The 16663-nt window shown below is 41.5% G+C and overlaps 1 protein-coding gene across 2 annotated transcripts in view; it reads left to right on the top strand.

Moving 5' to 3' along the window:
• LOC147059371 (CUB and sushi domain-containing protein 1-like) overlaps positions 1–16663 on the top strand; it is a 280490-nt gene that overhangs the window by 26943 nt on the left and 236884 nt on the right. For both annotated transcript variants that reach the window (XM_085906897.1, XM_085906896.1), the window contains exon 2: positions 1874–2382. In XM_085906897.1, the coding sequence (XP_085763023.1) occupies positions 2247–2382 (136 nt within the window). In that variant the 5' untranslated portion in view covers positions 1874–2246. The remainder of the gene's footprint in view (positions 1–1873; positions 2383–16663) is intronic.

Here is a 16663-nt window from a genome sequence, read left to right as displayed (position 1 = left end):
CCCACTCTCCCTTGTCATGTGTTCTTCTTTCCACGCTGTCTCTGTATGTATTTTTCCCCCTCTCTTCACAATACTTTCTGCTATCCTACAATTTATCCATTACAATTTCACTTGGCTCATCTACTCTCTTTCCATCATTTCAGCTATTGATAGTTTTGTTTTGCTCATCAAGACAATGTAAGAAAGGGAACATTTTTGCAATATTTCCCAATCATATCAAAAGATTTTTGATGGCCACAATTTGGGCCTGAACCGAATGACTGTAATATTATGCCATTACATTATTTCCCATGAGAAAGTACTTATTTGTTTTCATTTTATGCAATTTGGACCCTGGAAAAGGCACATAAGTTGCATTTTCAGTCCGATAAAAAGCCCTTTGGACCGCATTAGTTTACATCAGTGATTCTCATCCACTGTGCCACAACACATTAGGGTGCCGTGAGAAGTCATGTGTGCCACTGGGAAAAGTTCCGATTTTACTTAATTGGTTTGACTATCATTTATTTACTCCAAGTAATGTATATTTCATTTGGGGTATCTTCGCCAGTATTGTGACAGGCAGAACAATTAACGGGTCTTTCAGTAGACGGTGGAAGTTAGTACCCTTTTGCATTCAGACAACAGAATAATAGGTTTGTGTTCAACCCAGATTTCACACCAAATAAAATGCGTGAATAAGTTAAGATGAGATCATAATATTTTCATTCAATGGTGCCTTGATTTGAGTTCATTTCTTTCAGCGATCACACCCCTAATTCCAAGCAATTGTACTGTCCTTTACAAATGGAACAGACTTCAAGTGTCAAACGTGCATATCCATATCCCTCCGCCCATTTTCTATACCGCTTATCGTCATTTGTTTAACGTACGAGCTGGAGCCGATCCCAGCTAAATTGCTATTGTGAGTGATGGAGTTCAAGGTGAGGAAAGACAAGCAGTCGCCAGTCACTGGGCCGCCTTGCATATTCCGGCACTTTCATTTGGTTTTGCAGCTCCGTGGGAGTGAGCTTCCTTCTTGTTGCTTTTGTCTGAAACTGAATCCTATGGAAAAAGATGCTTGCAACTCAAAATAATTAAAAATCATCTTTTTCTACTCAAATGAATAGAAATGCAACAAATCTGTTCCAGTCTGCCAAAAAGCAAAAAAAAAGTTTGTAATGATTAATGATAAAAGCAGCGCTCTCTGAAACATTCGTCTTTCTAAAAACACTTAGTAATTACATGATTAAATAGAATGTAAACAAATTCAACCACTTTTGGTACTTTTTTTTGCCTCTATTCAGTGTACATTTTGCTGCTCCTTCTGACCTTGGCCACCTGGGGGCAGTATAATGCAAACGTGGAGATGGTCCTCACAAAGCTCTCTATCTATTAGACGTTTTATCGAGAGGATAAAGAATATACGCCTCTGAGTATTGTTACAGTATGTTGTCAGCGTTATCCACCGTTTGTCTTTAAATGTAGATTGCTTAAATGTAGATTACTTAAAGCGTTGTAACAGTGCCCTATCGAAACTATTTGACGGCCTCCTTATTTGATGGCATGTTTTCCTTAGTCGTTGTCGCAGTTCTTTCACCTGTTCCTTTGCACTGAACCAAAATACCGCAGGGGTCTCTTTGCAGACATGCTGGTTGATCGTATGACTTGCACTGAAAGAGAAAACTGGAAGTTGTTTGGGTTTGAAATATAGTTTTTGTGAAACCTATCTTGGAACTTCTGACACACTTTGCATGACTGTGTAAGTCTTACTTTTTATTCAAATGTATCTGTGTATTAAAGGCCTTTCTCTCCCTCTCTCTCCTCCCACCCTCTCTGTCTCTCTCTCTCTCTCTCTGTCTCTCTGGCGCCCACCCTCTCTCCTGCCTCTCAGTCGCTGCACAGTGTGCTGTGAGGACCTTGTGAGCATCATATCTCTCCTCCGTTCTCGTCTCACCTTCACTGAGGCGCTCCATCCCTCCTCCTCTGCTATGACATCTCACACCAGCTGCGCGCTGCCTGCGCCAGCCCGACACCACTCATCCAAAATGGACTTGTGCGCCTGGACAAGCCGCGATTGATCCTCGACTGGCGTTATTTTTTGTTTTAGTGTTTTGTTTAGCTTGTTGAAAAGATATAACAACGCAAGAAGGAAAGGAGGAGGGGGGGCGGCCGTCATCTTTTACCCCCCTCCGCTCCCTTCAGCCAAGCAGAGCGGCAAGGTGGGGGGAAGGCTCGCAGCCAGCTTGGATTTATTTAACAGCAACATGACGGATTTGGAGATGCCGATGATGGTGAAGAAGCGGAGGAGGCTGATCGTGAGGAAAATGGCCCGACTAAGACACAACCTCTCACTTCTCCTCCTGACGGGGCTCCTCATCGGGGATTTCTCCTCCTCTGGGGGTGAGTTCTTAAGTCTGTGTGTGCGCGCCCAAATCATCGCAAGTCGGGGCGAGATCGTGCCATGCCTAACTTGTGTGCGTGCGTGTTCTGCATAGCGAGTTTCCCACCCGTAAAGAACGACGTGTGCATGCACAGAAATGTGCGTGTGAGGGAGTGTGCGTGTGTGTGTGCGCACAGTGCTCATTTTGGAAGTCACATTTACCTTAATTGCGTTAAAGTAGTTAAAAAATGAATCATTGAAGACTTCAGCCCTCACTCCGTGCCATTATCCCAAATATACACCTCAGCTCCGGGGGTACGGTGGGGGACAGCTGACTATAAAATCACACACAACAGTCCAACTTACACACATCTGGGAAGTTGGTTCCCGTGTTCCTGGAGTTTGTCTCTGTTGCGGTGGAGATTCCCTCAGAGGGGATGGATGCTCCGTGTCAGCGGGCCTGCAATGCTGACGCTGCTTGTACTGCTAGTGGGAAGTTGGTGACCAACATGGATGCAGCTCGGTGGGAGGAAAGTGTTAACGTTCTCCTTTTGGTGCAGGGAAACTGACTTGTTTTCGTCAATGGCTTCTCTGTCCTGTTCGTTGGCTCGCCAGCTTTGTCCCTGTCACTGTCATCTTCTCTCAGAAACATGCAGCAACCTGTCACAAAAAGGCTGCCACTGTAGGAGCAATGGTTCTATGGCGACATCCCCCCAGATCGGCAGGGCAACGTCAATTTATGCACGTTCATATTGATCCGGAGGGAGCCCATGTGGTATTTTTAACTGTTTACTCTGAAATGGTTTGAATAGTCTCACTGCAAATACGTGAACAGTGATTGACCATTTTGTCGGGATGCAGACCCCCTCCCAAAAAAGAGAAGTATAGGGGTGGCCCCTATAACCCCTCCCTTATCCTTTTCAGTGACGTTACAAACAGGATGGCTTGTTCCCAGTGCAATTTGTGCTGTGCATTTTGCGGTGGGCCTTCGGTGGGGGGTGGGGACATTTAATTTACTGCTTAATAGCACCACTATCACCGTCCAATTATAGCGACCATCAGTACTATGGAAAAATGGAATATAATAGCATGCAAGTGTGCTACGTGCGTCTGGAGCAGTTCTGAAACAATATTTATCCATGCTATAAAAACATGAAACTAAATTTTTTTAAATTTAAGAAAATAACATTCGCCTGACCAATCGTTCAGAGAAGGAAAAATGCTGACATCATCAGAATTCATCAAAAATTGGTCAAAGATACGCTCCCAGTTCTAATATACGTATGCAGAGATGTTAGACATGTTAATAAACATTCACTTAAACCTGAAGACCTCGACATAAAAACAAATTAAGCCATTAAGCCAAGAGAAACATTTCAAACCAAAGTCACCATTGGGAATAAATTGATACATTTTCCTGGAACAAATTCCCTCTAGGCGGCATGATGGAACACTGGTTAGCACATACGCCTCACAGTTCAGAGGGTGCGGGTTCAATTCCACCTCCGGCCCTCCCCGTGTGGAGTTTGCATGTTCTCCCTGTGCCTGCGTGGGTTTTCTCCCACTTCCCAAAAACATGCATGGTAGGCAGATTGAGCACTCCAAATTGCCATGAGGGTAAGCTTCCTCTCTCATCTGCGTGTGCGGATGGTTGTTCGTCTCTGTGTGCCCTGTGAATGGCTGGCAACCGGTTCAGGGTGTCCCCGCCTACTGCCCGATGACTGCTGGGATAGGCTTATGCACGCCCGGGACCCTCATGGGGACAGGCGGTACAGAAAATGGATGGAAATTCCCAATACTGCTTGTTACTTGTTTCACCTCCATGTGCAGCAACAACTCCAGTGGCTCAGCAACAGCCTGGTGAACTGATGAAATGCTCCGTGTCCACCGGTCTTGATGACACCAATGCTTGACTTTGCCAAGCCACTCTACATCACTGAATGTGAGAGGTTGACACATTGACGATCGTATTGCTGATTCGTTTAAGCCGTTTACGAATTAAGCAACTTCTGCCATCGGTTCAGCTGTGATTCATCTCCCAATCTGCGCTGACACGTTGATGCACATATTTCCCTCACTGTTGATCAGCTTTGTTCCCCCCTTCAACATTGCAAAGCCTCATAATCAGATTAGTTAGTGTTCCATATTATAACATGAACAAAAAAAAGTGGTCAACCTATTGCACTGCTCTGCTGCAGATCAGCAGCTACATTTACTTATTTAACAGTTATCCACCATGGGATGGACTTAAAGGAAATTAAAGGGCAAACAGACATCTGGAAAGACAGAAGGGGGATTGCAATAATTCATTTGGTGTGTCCGCAAACCCCAGATGGTCACCACCTTTTAAATGTGGATGATGCACTTTAAATTCAAAGATGCAACTAATTATTGATTGTCTTGAAATGTCATTTTAAATGTTATGCAAAGTCAAGAAACTTTCACAACCCTAGTGGCATTAAAATGCACGGATAACAAATAATCAAACGTCAAAATAAAGGTAACACTTGTGCTATTGTACCAATATGCTGGTTGTTAGCTTTTTTTGGTTGGAAAACCTCATCAGTGGTCGTGATCCTTATAGTGTGACAATCCATCCATTTGTCTCTGCCTTATTAATGGTAACATCCAAACACTTCAGCACGCATTTAATTACTTGCTAACTTCAGGTGAAAATCAGCAATGAGCTATTCCCTGAGACAATACACCATTTAAATGATGCTCTTCAAATTACGTCATCATGGCCCATGATTGTAATCTTACTCTGAGACATTGCCACAGTTTTTCCTTGTACGGTAGTTGAAAGCCATCATATCTAACAATGACTTGGTTGTGGAAGAAAAGCAAGACCTTGCTTGTTCATGCGCAGGTAAGTGTGCCATCTCTTTGAGTGAATGTCTGTACTTGAGAATTCTTCTCACAAGAATAAACTCACTTGGCTATGCTGTTTTCCACTAGCATTGTAATAGCAACACTTGAATAATCCTGGATAGCAGTGTTGAAAAATATTAACATATAGAAGGCTCGGGCCTTCCACCTTCCATTAACCATTACTAATTACCTGTGTCTAACTTCTTTAACACGTGTTCGTTTTTCTTCTAAGGACAAAGATATACACACAAATCAGATTCAGACCAAATTAGTTCAATTTCAACCAATTATATGAAGCAGTAATATGCATACTTCTCAATACTTTATAGTTACTTAGTTAAACAGATCATTGTTTGTCGTATTTGAAGTTTAGCTAAATCAGACATTTTTTGAATCCAGATCTTCAGCAGGCATAAAATTGTGTCTTCACTCACTCAAGCACAGTGATTCCTAAAGAGTGGTAGATGGGCACTCTCTAGTGGTATGTGAAAGAATCACTGAATTGAATGCAAATAAAAAATTCCATTTACATTCTGAATCACACATATTAGAATCAAGCTGGTAGCTTATGCTTACAACCTCTTAAAATATTTACACATGCAGAAACGGTCTCCCCCTATCATTTCAGCGTTTTTCATATTAGTTCTCCAGTTTGTGCCAGTTTTTGCATGCACAACCCTTTTGAAAGTCACAATGAGAACAAATGTATTGGGACAGTCAAAGGTCAGTGACGTTGGATCCAAGTGATGGCCTTGCTCACAAGTTACAGGTTGTTCGACCATATCAAAATCTGTTTGATGTGGTTAAATATTGAAGCACTCAGGTTCTTCCATGGTAAACTCATCGAAGCATGCTTTAATGGATCTCATGCACTGGGACCCAATAACAGTCTCCCCAAATTGTATAGTTGAAAACATACAATTTCCCAAAAAGTCTTGGGAAGTTGAAGAATGAATAGCTAATAGTTCGCCTAACCTCTGACTAATTAAGAATGGAGCCACAATACTTTTGTTCATGTACTTTATCAAATGTTTGAAAAGTAACATTGCAATTGTTATGCAGGAAACTTTGAGCATCCAATGACAAATGACTCTCTTAGACATATTGCTGCTTTGTGCTGGCTTTCAAATGAGTGCTTTGACTGAAGTTTTAAAAGAGCCTTGGCCTACATAGAGTAGATTACAACGTGCGACGAGTTGGTTGAGGGAGGCGAGTGTGTGTGTGTGTGTGTGTGTGTTTGTGTGTGTGTGTGTGTGTGTGTGTGTGTGTATAGCGAAGAGAGCAAGAGCAAGAATGTTAGCAAGAAAGATTGGGACAGAGGCACAGACAAAGTGAGGGAGAAAATGAAAATGTATTACTCAGCAGACACGATTAATCACAAATGACTTTTCCATCTTGTGCTGCTCTGCTAGTAATGTCTGGAATTAAATAATGACATCATAACCCTGTCCATCCTGAATTTATACCTCAAATTTGTAGGGAAATACTTCGAGGTGGCCCGAAGCCTCGGCAAGCGGGTTTATCGCATTTGTTGATATTCATACCGATGTAGAAATGTCTAATATTTGTCGTCAATGCCGTATGACAAACAGCAGCTTCTGTTGTGTTTCCGTCAACGAATATGCTCACTCCCTTATGCATTCTCGCTGAAATTTGACAGGAAGTCCAAAGTCCAATTTGCCTCGAACCAATGTCTGCATACCTTCAACATCAAAATGAAAAGTCTGCTAAACGGGTTCAAAACTCCAATCATATGATTTAGTGAGCTGCAAATTGCAAGCACACATCAAGAGCCTAAAAGTTGTTGTAATTGGCTAGCGGGGAGCTTTTAATGTTGCTTCTTTGACACTGCAGTTTGTTGCTGTTTCTCTTGTAGCTTTTTGGTGCCGACGCCTCAGTGCTGTGGGAGCGGAGGGTTATTTCATAACGCAGGATTACTCAGCCGGCTCTAAAAATAAGCATGAAATGAACCTCTCGACTGGCGTTCGTAATGAAAGATTCGTTCGTGTGGCTACAAGATAGCCATGAAAAGTAATATCCAAATTCAATTTGACAAATTGTTCCAGAACATCAACAGCTATGGTGTATTTTACCAATTCTAATAAACAAGTGCCATCATTCTCACTACAGTGTTGATAGCTGCAATAAATTCTGGCGTGAAAAAATGACAATTGGATTTTTGGCAATAAATTGATTGCACATCGAAGTCGTGCGTGGAGTCGTAGCTCAACAAGATGTCATCGGCCTTTTTACTCGAGCTGACTGAACGCAGCAGCTTGTTTGTGCTCCGCAGCCACAGTTCTCACTAGTGGGCGGTGTTCAGAATGGCCAAAAGCTTCCTCTCTCATCTGGGGCTTGCTAAGGAGCAAGATGTTGAAACATTTTGCTAACCTGCCCGAGCAAAACCTTTCACATAAATGTTTCAAGATGTTGCATTCATATAGAAATCTACCAAATGTGAAGTATTTCTTAACGACGGCATTAATCGATAGTGTTGTTTGTAGATGAGCCGAGTTGAACACTCACCCATAAATTATGCAGCTGCATTGAGTCATACATTTAATTAAGAAACGTTCTTCTAAATAATTATTTAAATTTATTATGATGGCCGAAATTAAATGAGCTCATGTCTGTCTGTCTGATCTAGCTTTTATCCATAGCCTTGCAATGAATTGGACAAAGTTTTAGCTGATACTGAAAATCAGCTCAGGTATGAAAAAGTATAATCACGAGTGAGGACATTGTGTGCAAGTGTACCAAATTACGTTTCATAAAAGTGTAACTGCATCATAGATTGATGTTGTCACTATTCTAATGTCCGGGTTCATCCAGTTTTGGTCTTTTACTTTTTATATGTGTACTCTTGGTCTTTGTTTACTACACAAACCTTTCATAACTCAACTAAATTATCAATGTGTTTTATTGCTGTTGTATTTTTAATGACTTGCTGCTTTGCTACCACATTCCTGATTTCTTACTAAATTGTTTTCATTTTTCAGGTTTTTACTATGCTCTAAGGACATATAGACTAAAATGTTTTCGTACTTCAGTTCCTTTAGTATCGTGATGACTTGTGGATGGGTTTCTACCATTTAATCAAATAAAGTGATACGTTTAATTTGTTCCTTGCTTACGCTTGTAACTTAAAATATGAACAGAGAAACCATTAATCCGTTCAAGCTGCCCCCAAAACTCCTCAAAAAGTCCAATATTTTTTTTTTAAATGAGAAAAATAGCAGCAAATAATTCCAAGTATACTAATATCTATATATCGTAAAAATTTTTGTTTTTGACACATACATTACACACAGCTGTTCTTGTGGCTGCTGCACACACTTGTAAGACTTTCCGAGAACATATGGATATCTTATCTGGTGCAGTCATTGGCGTATCCATTTCATGATGTGGAAAGGTGCTAAGTACTGTAATTTGCACACAAATGAGAGTCCGAGCTATCAATGAGGTCAGACATTCTCACACACCGTTATCAACGCACGAGCCGTTCCACTGCTGTGACTTGTCCTGGGGATGGCTGGCTAAAATAACACAGATAAAAATCATTTGGTAGCTACTGATCAAGTGATGAGCATGTGGGGTCAGCCGCAAAGACCTGATATGGAGTCGGTGCTTTGGCAAAAGACACTTTGGATCCATTTTGTATGTGATTTTATGTACAGCAGCATCATCTTGCTGCTTTGAATGGGAGAATGTTTGGTGCAGCTGAAGGCGAGGGCCGATGTGCTTGTTCATGAAGCACTTTTGCTGCTTTTGCTGTCTTGCTTCGCCTCTTTGTTAGCGTGGCATTTGATGTAAGTTGCAGGGTAATGGCTGGCTCGCGGGCCAGCATTAAGCAGGCTAATGTGTCTGTTAATGTCACTTTAGTGTTATTTTAGCTTTTCCCGCACTTAGTCCCATGGTTTTAGGGCATCGTGTGTGTGTGTTTTGTGTGTGTGTGCCTGCATGCGTGTGTGTGTAGGGCTGAGACACTCTTTCAGCACACCTATGCTGTGTGTGTGTGCGTGCGTTTGCGTGTGCATGCGCGTGTGTGTGTGTGTGTGTTCGTGCGTGTGTCTGCACTTGCCACATATGGAGGCAATAAGTTACATTTCCATTTCAAAGCAATGAGTCAGCAGCAGCAGAAGCTACTTTCACCCATTAATGTGATTTTAGGGAGAAGGCGAGACGGTGAAACATGCAGATGGAAATACACGGAGCGACAGTAATTATTAAACTCCGGGTTTGCAGAACATTTCTGTTGTTCCTCAGCATCTCTATCTTGGTGGTTGTTGACGAGCACCTCTACTGCCACATACCGTATTTTCCGGACTATGAGGCACACCTAAAAACCTACAATTTTCTCAAAAGCCGACAGTGCGCCTTATAGTCCGGTGCGCCTTATATATAGACCAAATTCCTAAATTTAAACTGTCCCGAAGCATTGTGTCATGAAATCAATCATAAGTGGCCCCCTGAAGACTATGAATCATGAATCAAAAAGACTATGGATCATTATTTTGTGATTATAAAGTAATTTGTTGCATCTGAAGTTGAAATAAAAAAGATAAAATGGAGAATGATTTGATTTGGAATAAAAGTCTGACTTGATGCATTAATGGACCATTCATTGAAGGTGCGCCTTATAGTCCGGTGCGTGTTATAGTCCGAAAAATACGGTAAATATAATAAATAATAATGAATAATCTAAATAATAATCATATTCATAAATAAATAACAATACATAAATGAACAAATAAATGAATGCAGTTTTTAATTTAGTTTACCTGGACTCCACTCACCTGAATTGTCTGGTATTTTAATGCGGCTGTATCCCACATGATCTGTCAGTGGACTGCAATGTGTGTAGTTAGTGTGAAACTTTGACAGAAGATGAATCATTTAAAGGACAAGCAGTCTGCAAGCGTCAGTGTTTGCTTCGATCTTCAAAGGCGCAGTGCTTGAGGTCAGGTTTGGATCTGTGTGTGGGTTTTGGAAGGGAATAGTTACAGGATTGTTTAATGCATGAATGCTTTTGTGTGTGTGTTTATGTGTGCGTGTGCGTGAGTGGGTGTGCACGAGTGCATGAATGAGTATATGACCATGTAAAGCTTTCCGCGCACCTTCTGCTCTGAGTGCATCCACACAAGATGTAACTGAGCATGTTGTATTCATGACATGCGACAAGATGGAATTTGTTTGAGTGAGTGTTGTCTGTTTACAAATATCTTCGTGGACGTGGTGTGGATTTCTCTGCTGTTTGTGTGCACAAACAAGCCCAGAGTAAAATGTAGGAGGAAGCCAGTTAGGCTAATCATGTCTTGAAGCCTTCAAGGCAAAATAGAGTGCAATACCTGGTTGCAAGTAAGAGACACTGTTGATTTACTCTCAACTCATTTGTTGGCCAAACAAAAGCAATGTCAGCAAGAGGAAGTTGAGCTTCATTTGCGACTCAACATCAAAACAGGAGTACAGACCAGCCCAGTGAATGATCAAGAAAATATACTCACCTGTCCATTTATACATGGTGCACTCCACTCTCAGGAGAGCTTTCTGCACTTTGTATGCATGTGCATAAAATAAGTGTTTATTGTTGGAGGCGTTATGTGATCATTTTAATGCATTAGCAGCTGTGTTGTTTTGTGAACTGAACGTGTGTATGTGTGTGTAGCGTACATCTCCATATAAATGTATAAGCCACAGGCAATCGTTCCAAGTGTGTTGTTTCATACTTTATCCATTTTTAATGATCGGTAATGGTCGCTAGCAGTCTTAAACTGATAGAGGACACGGCAAAACCAAAAACAACAACAAATAACAAATACAAAGTGAAGGAGGAGATAATGGAATGACCGTGAGAGATAGAGAGGCAGACTGAGAGAGAGAGAGAGAGAGAGAGAGAGAGAGAGAGAGAGAGAGAGAGAGAGAGAGAGAGAGAGATGGAGGCAAGGCGAGAACGCAGGACGGTGTTAATAGATGTTAGCTTGTGAAAACATCTTTGCGGTGCTGTTGAGAAGGTCCCGTGGTACAATGTGTGTTCCCACATGGAAGAGGAAGAGTCCCCCCCGCGGGCCGCCTTACTGTCTGGATTTCAGCAGATTTGCTGACAAGATGATTGACAGGTTGTTAAGTTGAATGACTAGCTTGCTGACTGAATCACTTGTGATACAGACCGGGCTACGTGACTAAGTGACGGATTTGCCAACTTTGGGGAGGCAATCGAGATAGGTTGTGTGTTTACAAGAAGGGGCTGCAATACATTTTAGGGTTCCAGAGGTAAAGAAAATGGACTTGGCAGACTAAAGTTATCAAAGTGTTGCTACTTGCGTGTGGTAGTTCTTGAAGATGTACAATTATGCAAACATCATGCTAACGTTTCCTAGGAATTAATGAAAAAAGAATACACGTTGATGCTTGTTTGTCTCGCCCTGTGGTTTATTGGTGACCTGCAGTCCAGGATGTACCCCACCTTCCACCCCAAGTCAGCTGAGATACAGTTGTCTCCAGGCCACCCATGACCCTGAACAGGATAAGCTCAACGTGGATTGATGGATGTGTGCCGGGGAATGATTTCAAACACTTAAAAAAAGTAATATCCGTTAAAATGGAAGCTTTCGGGGGTTTTCATGCCCCACTGATGTCTAAAGCCTGAGCATTATCACCCTGTCAAAGATGATGGAGAGCGGGGGAGAAGCGAGTAAAGCATGCAGGGGATGTGGTTCAGGAAGAGATGAAGATGGAAGGGAAGCGACAGTCCCAAAATTTGTTATAAAAAGAAAAAGAATTGTAAAAGATTCATGCATGCACGTCCCCACCTTTACATCTTGTGACAGTTGTTTAATCCGACATATCAAAAGGCCAAAGAGGCTTTCCACAAAATGTCTGAACAAAAAAAAAAAAAAAAAAAAGACAAAACAAAACACACCTACAACCTTCAATCTCAAGCTCACACAAACACTTTGTTGCTTTGTCCTTTACAGGCCATTAAATCTAAACCATGTTTGCTTACAGTTTGACAAGTGATGGCCAAATAACACACACTGTTTTTCCTCAAAGCCTGTGGTTTGGAATGGGATGCTCACTGTGATTTGCTTTCAGATAGGCACAAAACTGTAATCACAAACACAAAGGATAAAACGTGGAATGAAATGAGTATCTTGACAACAAACCATATCTGATTGAGCGCTTGCTTGAAATGAAATTTGTTCTTATATAACCTTGATAAAAAAAAAATTTGTTTTTAAAAAATGACAAGTAAAGCAATTATTAGCAGCACTGGGGGTGATTTCGGTACAGCCACTCTCGAAAACGAGTTGGGTTTTATATCTCACCAGTTGCAATGCCTTTTGCCTTTCAAGATCTGTTAAGTGTCTGACTGGCACTCAATGCATCAGTCGACATGCATTGTTCTACTCTGACCTTAATTTTTCTGGCCTTCTTGCAGTACTGTTAGTGGCCAATTTTTCACTCCCTGGTAACACAATTATTGGTCCAGTTGGATGTCAATCATTGTAGCAGCAGGAGGTGGCAGCGAAAAACCAAAACACATTGCTACATTTAGTTGTCAATTTAATCGTGTGTTGGCGTAGTTTTTAATCACCAACAGTTGTTGCTTTGCTAAAAGTATGTTTTAGACATCATCATTATACTATAACTAGTAATCGACGGACAATTTTAACTTTCTCCAGATTGCACAATTAATGTTAAAGATTTTCCTGCAAAATATAACATTTGGAATAGTTCACATCTACCATGTTTGAGTATAGTGCAGGGGTGCTGACACGGGCACATAATTGCTGTATGAATGTAAATACTGTAAAAGTTATTTATGGAGATATTTCCTGACAACTTGGTACAGCACGGAAGGACCAACTCAAACTCATACAATAATCATGAAAGAACATAAACACGTATATATAAAACCGGCAAGGCAGAATAATGACTTCAACCTGTTCTAAAAGCGAGCAATCGTATGGACGATACATAAGTGGGTCATACCAGTTGTGTTCTCTGTACATTTTGTACTCAAACAATTCAGCATTGTGTGTTATTCCCACACACTGTGTGTTGTGATGTGTTTCCTTGCACTTTGCTGTCTCTTCACTTTAAAGCAGCACCTCTTGAAAGAAACACTTCCTCCCCTCTTTCGCACCACATTACCTCCCTCACATTCTGCCCCTCACACTTCTTAGATCATCTCTTTCCCCTCCCCGTCATGTTTTTTTTTTTTTTTTTTATATTATATACAGCTTTTCCCTTCATGACTCATCATTCCTCATGTTTTCATTCATTTCTCCCTGTTGTCCTTCCTCTCTTAATGTCTCCCAACTCTTTTCTTCCCCCCTGCCCGGCGCTTCATCCCTCCTTGTACTTCCCCTCTCGTAAACTTCCTCCTCCTCACTTCTGCTTATTCTCCTCCCCGCTTCCACCCGATGTCTCTCTCCCCTTCTCTCTCTCTGCTCTTTGCAGTCCTTTGATTAGCTTGTTGGCATTTTCATTGTGATGTCTATATGAGCAGTGAAATAACTCTCCTGTCACTATTTGCCCTCTATGTACACCCTTCCGTCGGTGTCTTCATTTCCCCCTCGTGTCCTCCACCTCCCATCCATAACTATCCCCCCCCACCTATCCATCCAAAAATGTCTACCCCTTTCTGCCAATCTGTCTCCAACCGCCTCCCAATCACCTTTCGCCGCACACATTCTTTATATTTGCCTTAGTTGTTATTTCATTATGACTTTCAGCTGTCATTTCGTCCTCTGCAGTTTCTCCCCATCTAAATGTCAGATGTCGCTGGCAAAATAAAACATTTCACCCCGGTGACTATGAACTGTCTGGGTCTGAGGAGAGAGAATGCAATGTGTGGGTCTGTGTGTGTTTTGATAGTGGCTCTATCTGGACTAAAATGGCCACTTTTCATGTTTTTACAGCGTAGGGAAGAGAGTAGATGATGTCTGGGGAATATAAAGGACATGTTGGTAAACGATATGGTATAGCGGGAGGTTGAGTGTACGCGTGGTGAGAGTTGGCTTATGCAGAAGAAAAATGAGATAAGAGTGTAGGTGAGGTGGGGTGACAGGTGGGAGTAGAAATTTGGAGGTAAATGGGGAGAGAGGAAGAGGCTGTGTGTCTACATGCCTCTAATCTCTTGATGGTTGAGGGGAAGCACACAATAAGACTTTATCTAAGACTTGGACTTAGCTGCTGCCTTACGCTTGTGACAAAAGCGAGTTTCAGCACCTTTGTACCGTTCATGCACCAATGCCCAAGCAAAAGAAGCTTTTTAAGACAGTATATCAACTAGGGGTGTAACCAACAATTATTTTAATAATCAGTTCTGTCAATTTTTCGATTAATCGTCGAATCGGATGAAAACCTTTCTTAGTCTTGGCCTCTGAGTTCCATTTTAATTGCAAATGTAAGACAAACCCTATAAAATAATCTCTTGTAACGAAAAAAACCCGTAAAATGTTTGCGGCACAAACCAGCACAAACGAAAACAACATGTGAATGATCCAATAATGTGTTAATAATTTCACACATAAGTCGCTCCTGAGTATAACTCGCATCACCAGCCAAACTATGAAAAAAAATATCTGTGATTTATGGATAGTCCGGAAAATACGGTAGATATGCACTACACATTCTTTTCCTTAACTTGAGTTGATAACTCGAACCTTATATGTGACACAACCTTGGCAGCAAATACTGGTTGGGTCTTTTCATACAAATAATGACAAGCTTATGGCTGCTTATTGTTCTATTGGCATAACCCGTAAAGTTTGATCCAGTGGACTGTCACATGGTGTTTGCATTGCAGCAAAATGTCTGCCTGAACTGCTAATGTGGCTCTTGGTTGCTCTGCTCGAAATGAGATGACCATCAACACTGGGCTGTAATGGAATGGCCATCTCTATGCTGTGATTTCCCACTTTGCCCTGGGCCTAATTACAACAGTGGTTAGGTTACATCTCATAATAAAGCCAATTTGGCCTCTTGTATTTCTACCCTTTCCGGTCATTTTCTTTCTCAGGGAAAAGTGATTTGTCATTTGTAAGTGTGCACAGGAGGTCCTCCTGTGTGCTCATCAGAGAAACAAACTGTTTTTTTCCAATTGCCTTCTACATTAGGCTTTGCATAAATTTTGTCGAGATTGTGCATGTGAAGCTTAACGCTTCGGTTAATATTTAATTCAGAATCTACCGCACGGTCATTTACAGCATAGACTGAATTCGGTTTAAACTTCTACACTTCCTTCTCTGGTTACGTTTGTTTTGGGCTTCAATAAGTGACACTCCTTTGCTTATTAAAATTTTTATTAAGCCTCTTTATACTTTTGACGATTGATTGATTGATTGACTTCAGACACCACCCACCCAATAAACAAAACACAATACCCCCAAATTTGTAATGCATTAATGAAAAATAGCACTATAATATTATTTATTATTTATTTACCTTTGAGGAGTCATCTTTTTATTCTAGAGATCAGCAAATTATATTGTAAACGCATAAAAAACGAATCCAATAAACGTCCTGTGCTAGAAACAGGAGGGAGGACAGATTTGACACCAATCCTGTTAAAAAGATGACATCACTGCACTGACTGAGACTCAACGGTGAGAAGTCACACAGCTCTTCACCCATTTTCATTTCCTCTCACTTTTCGTTCTCTCCTATTTTCTACCTCCTCTTTTACCCTCAGCCTTTCTTTTCCTCACCTTCACGTTCTGCTTTTTGCTTTCTTCTACATTCCACTCAACTCTTTTCTTTCCCTCATCTGCTCCCTTGTTTCCTTTCCTTTGCTCCTTTCCTTTCCCCTTTCTGTCATTTGCCTCCTCGCTTTCTCTTCCACTTGGCGCCTTTTTTTCTTCTCTTTTCCTCTCTGCATCCTTCCCTTCCTATCTTCTCCACTCGTTTCCTCACGTGGATGTCGGCAAGCACGCGTTGGCACCCACTAGCTGGTGCTGAGCTGTCGTTTCTAAACGACAGCTAAATTTGACTAAATGACTTCCTCCACTTGCGTCTGATTTAATGTCCCCCCCTGCTCTTCCCCTCTCTGGATCTTTCTCTTACGTTTTTCATCCTTTTGAACGACTCCTGCCCCTTTTCCTCCTTTCTTGCGGTCTCACTTCAAATCCTCCCTTTCCCAAATAGGCATGAACCTTTACCTTTTCATTTAGCTTATTTGGCCCACTCTTCATCTCAGTCCTTTTCTGCAAATGTCTTTCGCCGCGTTATCAGCTTGTTCTGCGTCGGAATCTTTGTCGCGGCCATGTCGGAGTATTCATTTTAGTGTCACGTACAGGCAATTGCATTTGTGTCGGTCCCATTGATTTGCTTTTATGTCTGCTGTCCTCACTAATGCGCTTTGATTGCAAGTTGTGATTAATTAGAGCGTGGACATTTTTTTACCTGAGATTTACGGTCACAAAA

This window comes from Syngnathus leptorhynchus, chromosome 3, assembly GCF_054491065.1.
Source record: "Syngnathus leptorhynchus isolate UIUO chromosome 3, UIUO_Slep, whole genome shotgun sequence".
NCBI classification, from domain to species: Eukaryota; Metazoa; Chordata; class Actinopteri; order Syngnathiformes; family Syngnathidae; genus Syngnathus; species Syngnathus leptorhynchus.
Note: the sequence above shows the minus strand (reverse complement) of the source record. Positions and strands in the feature narration are given on the sequence as shown.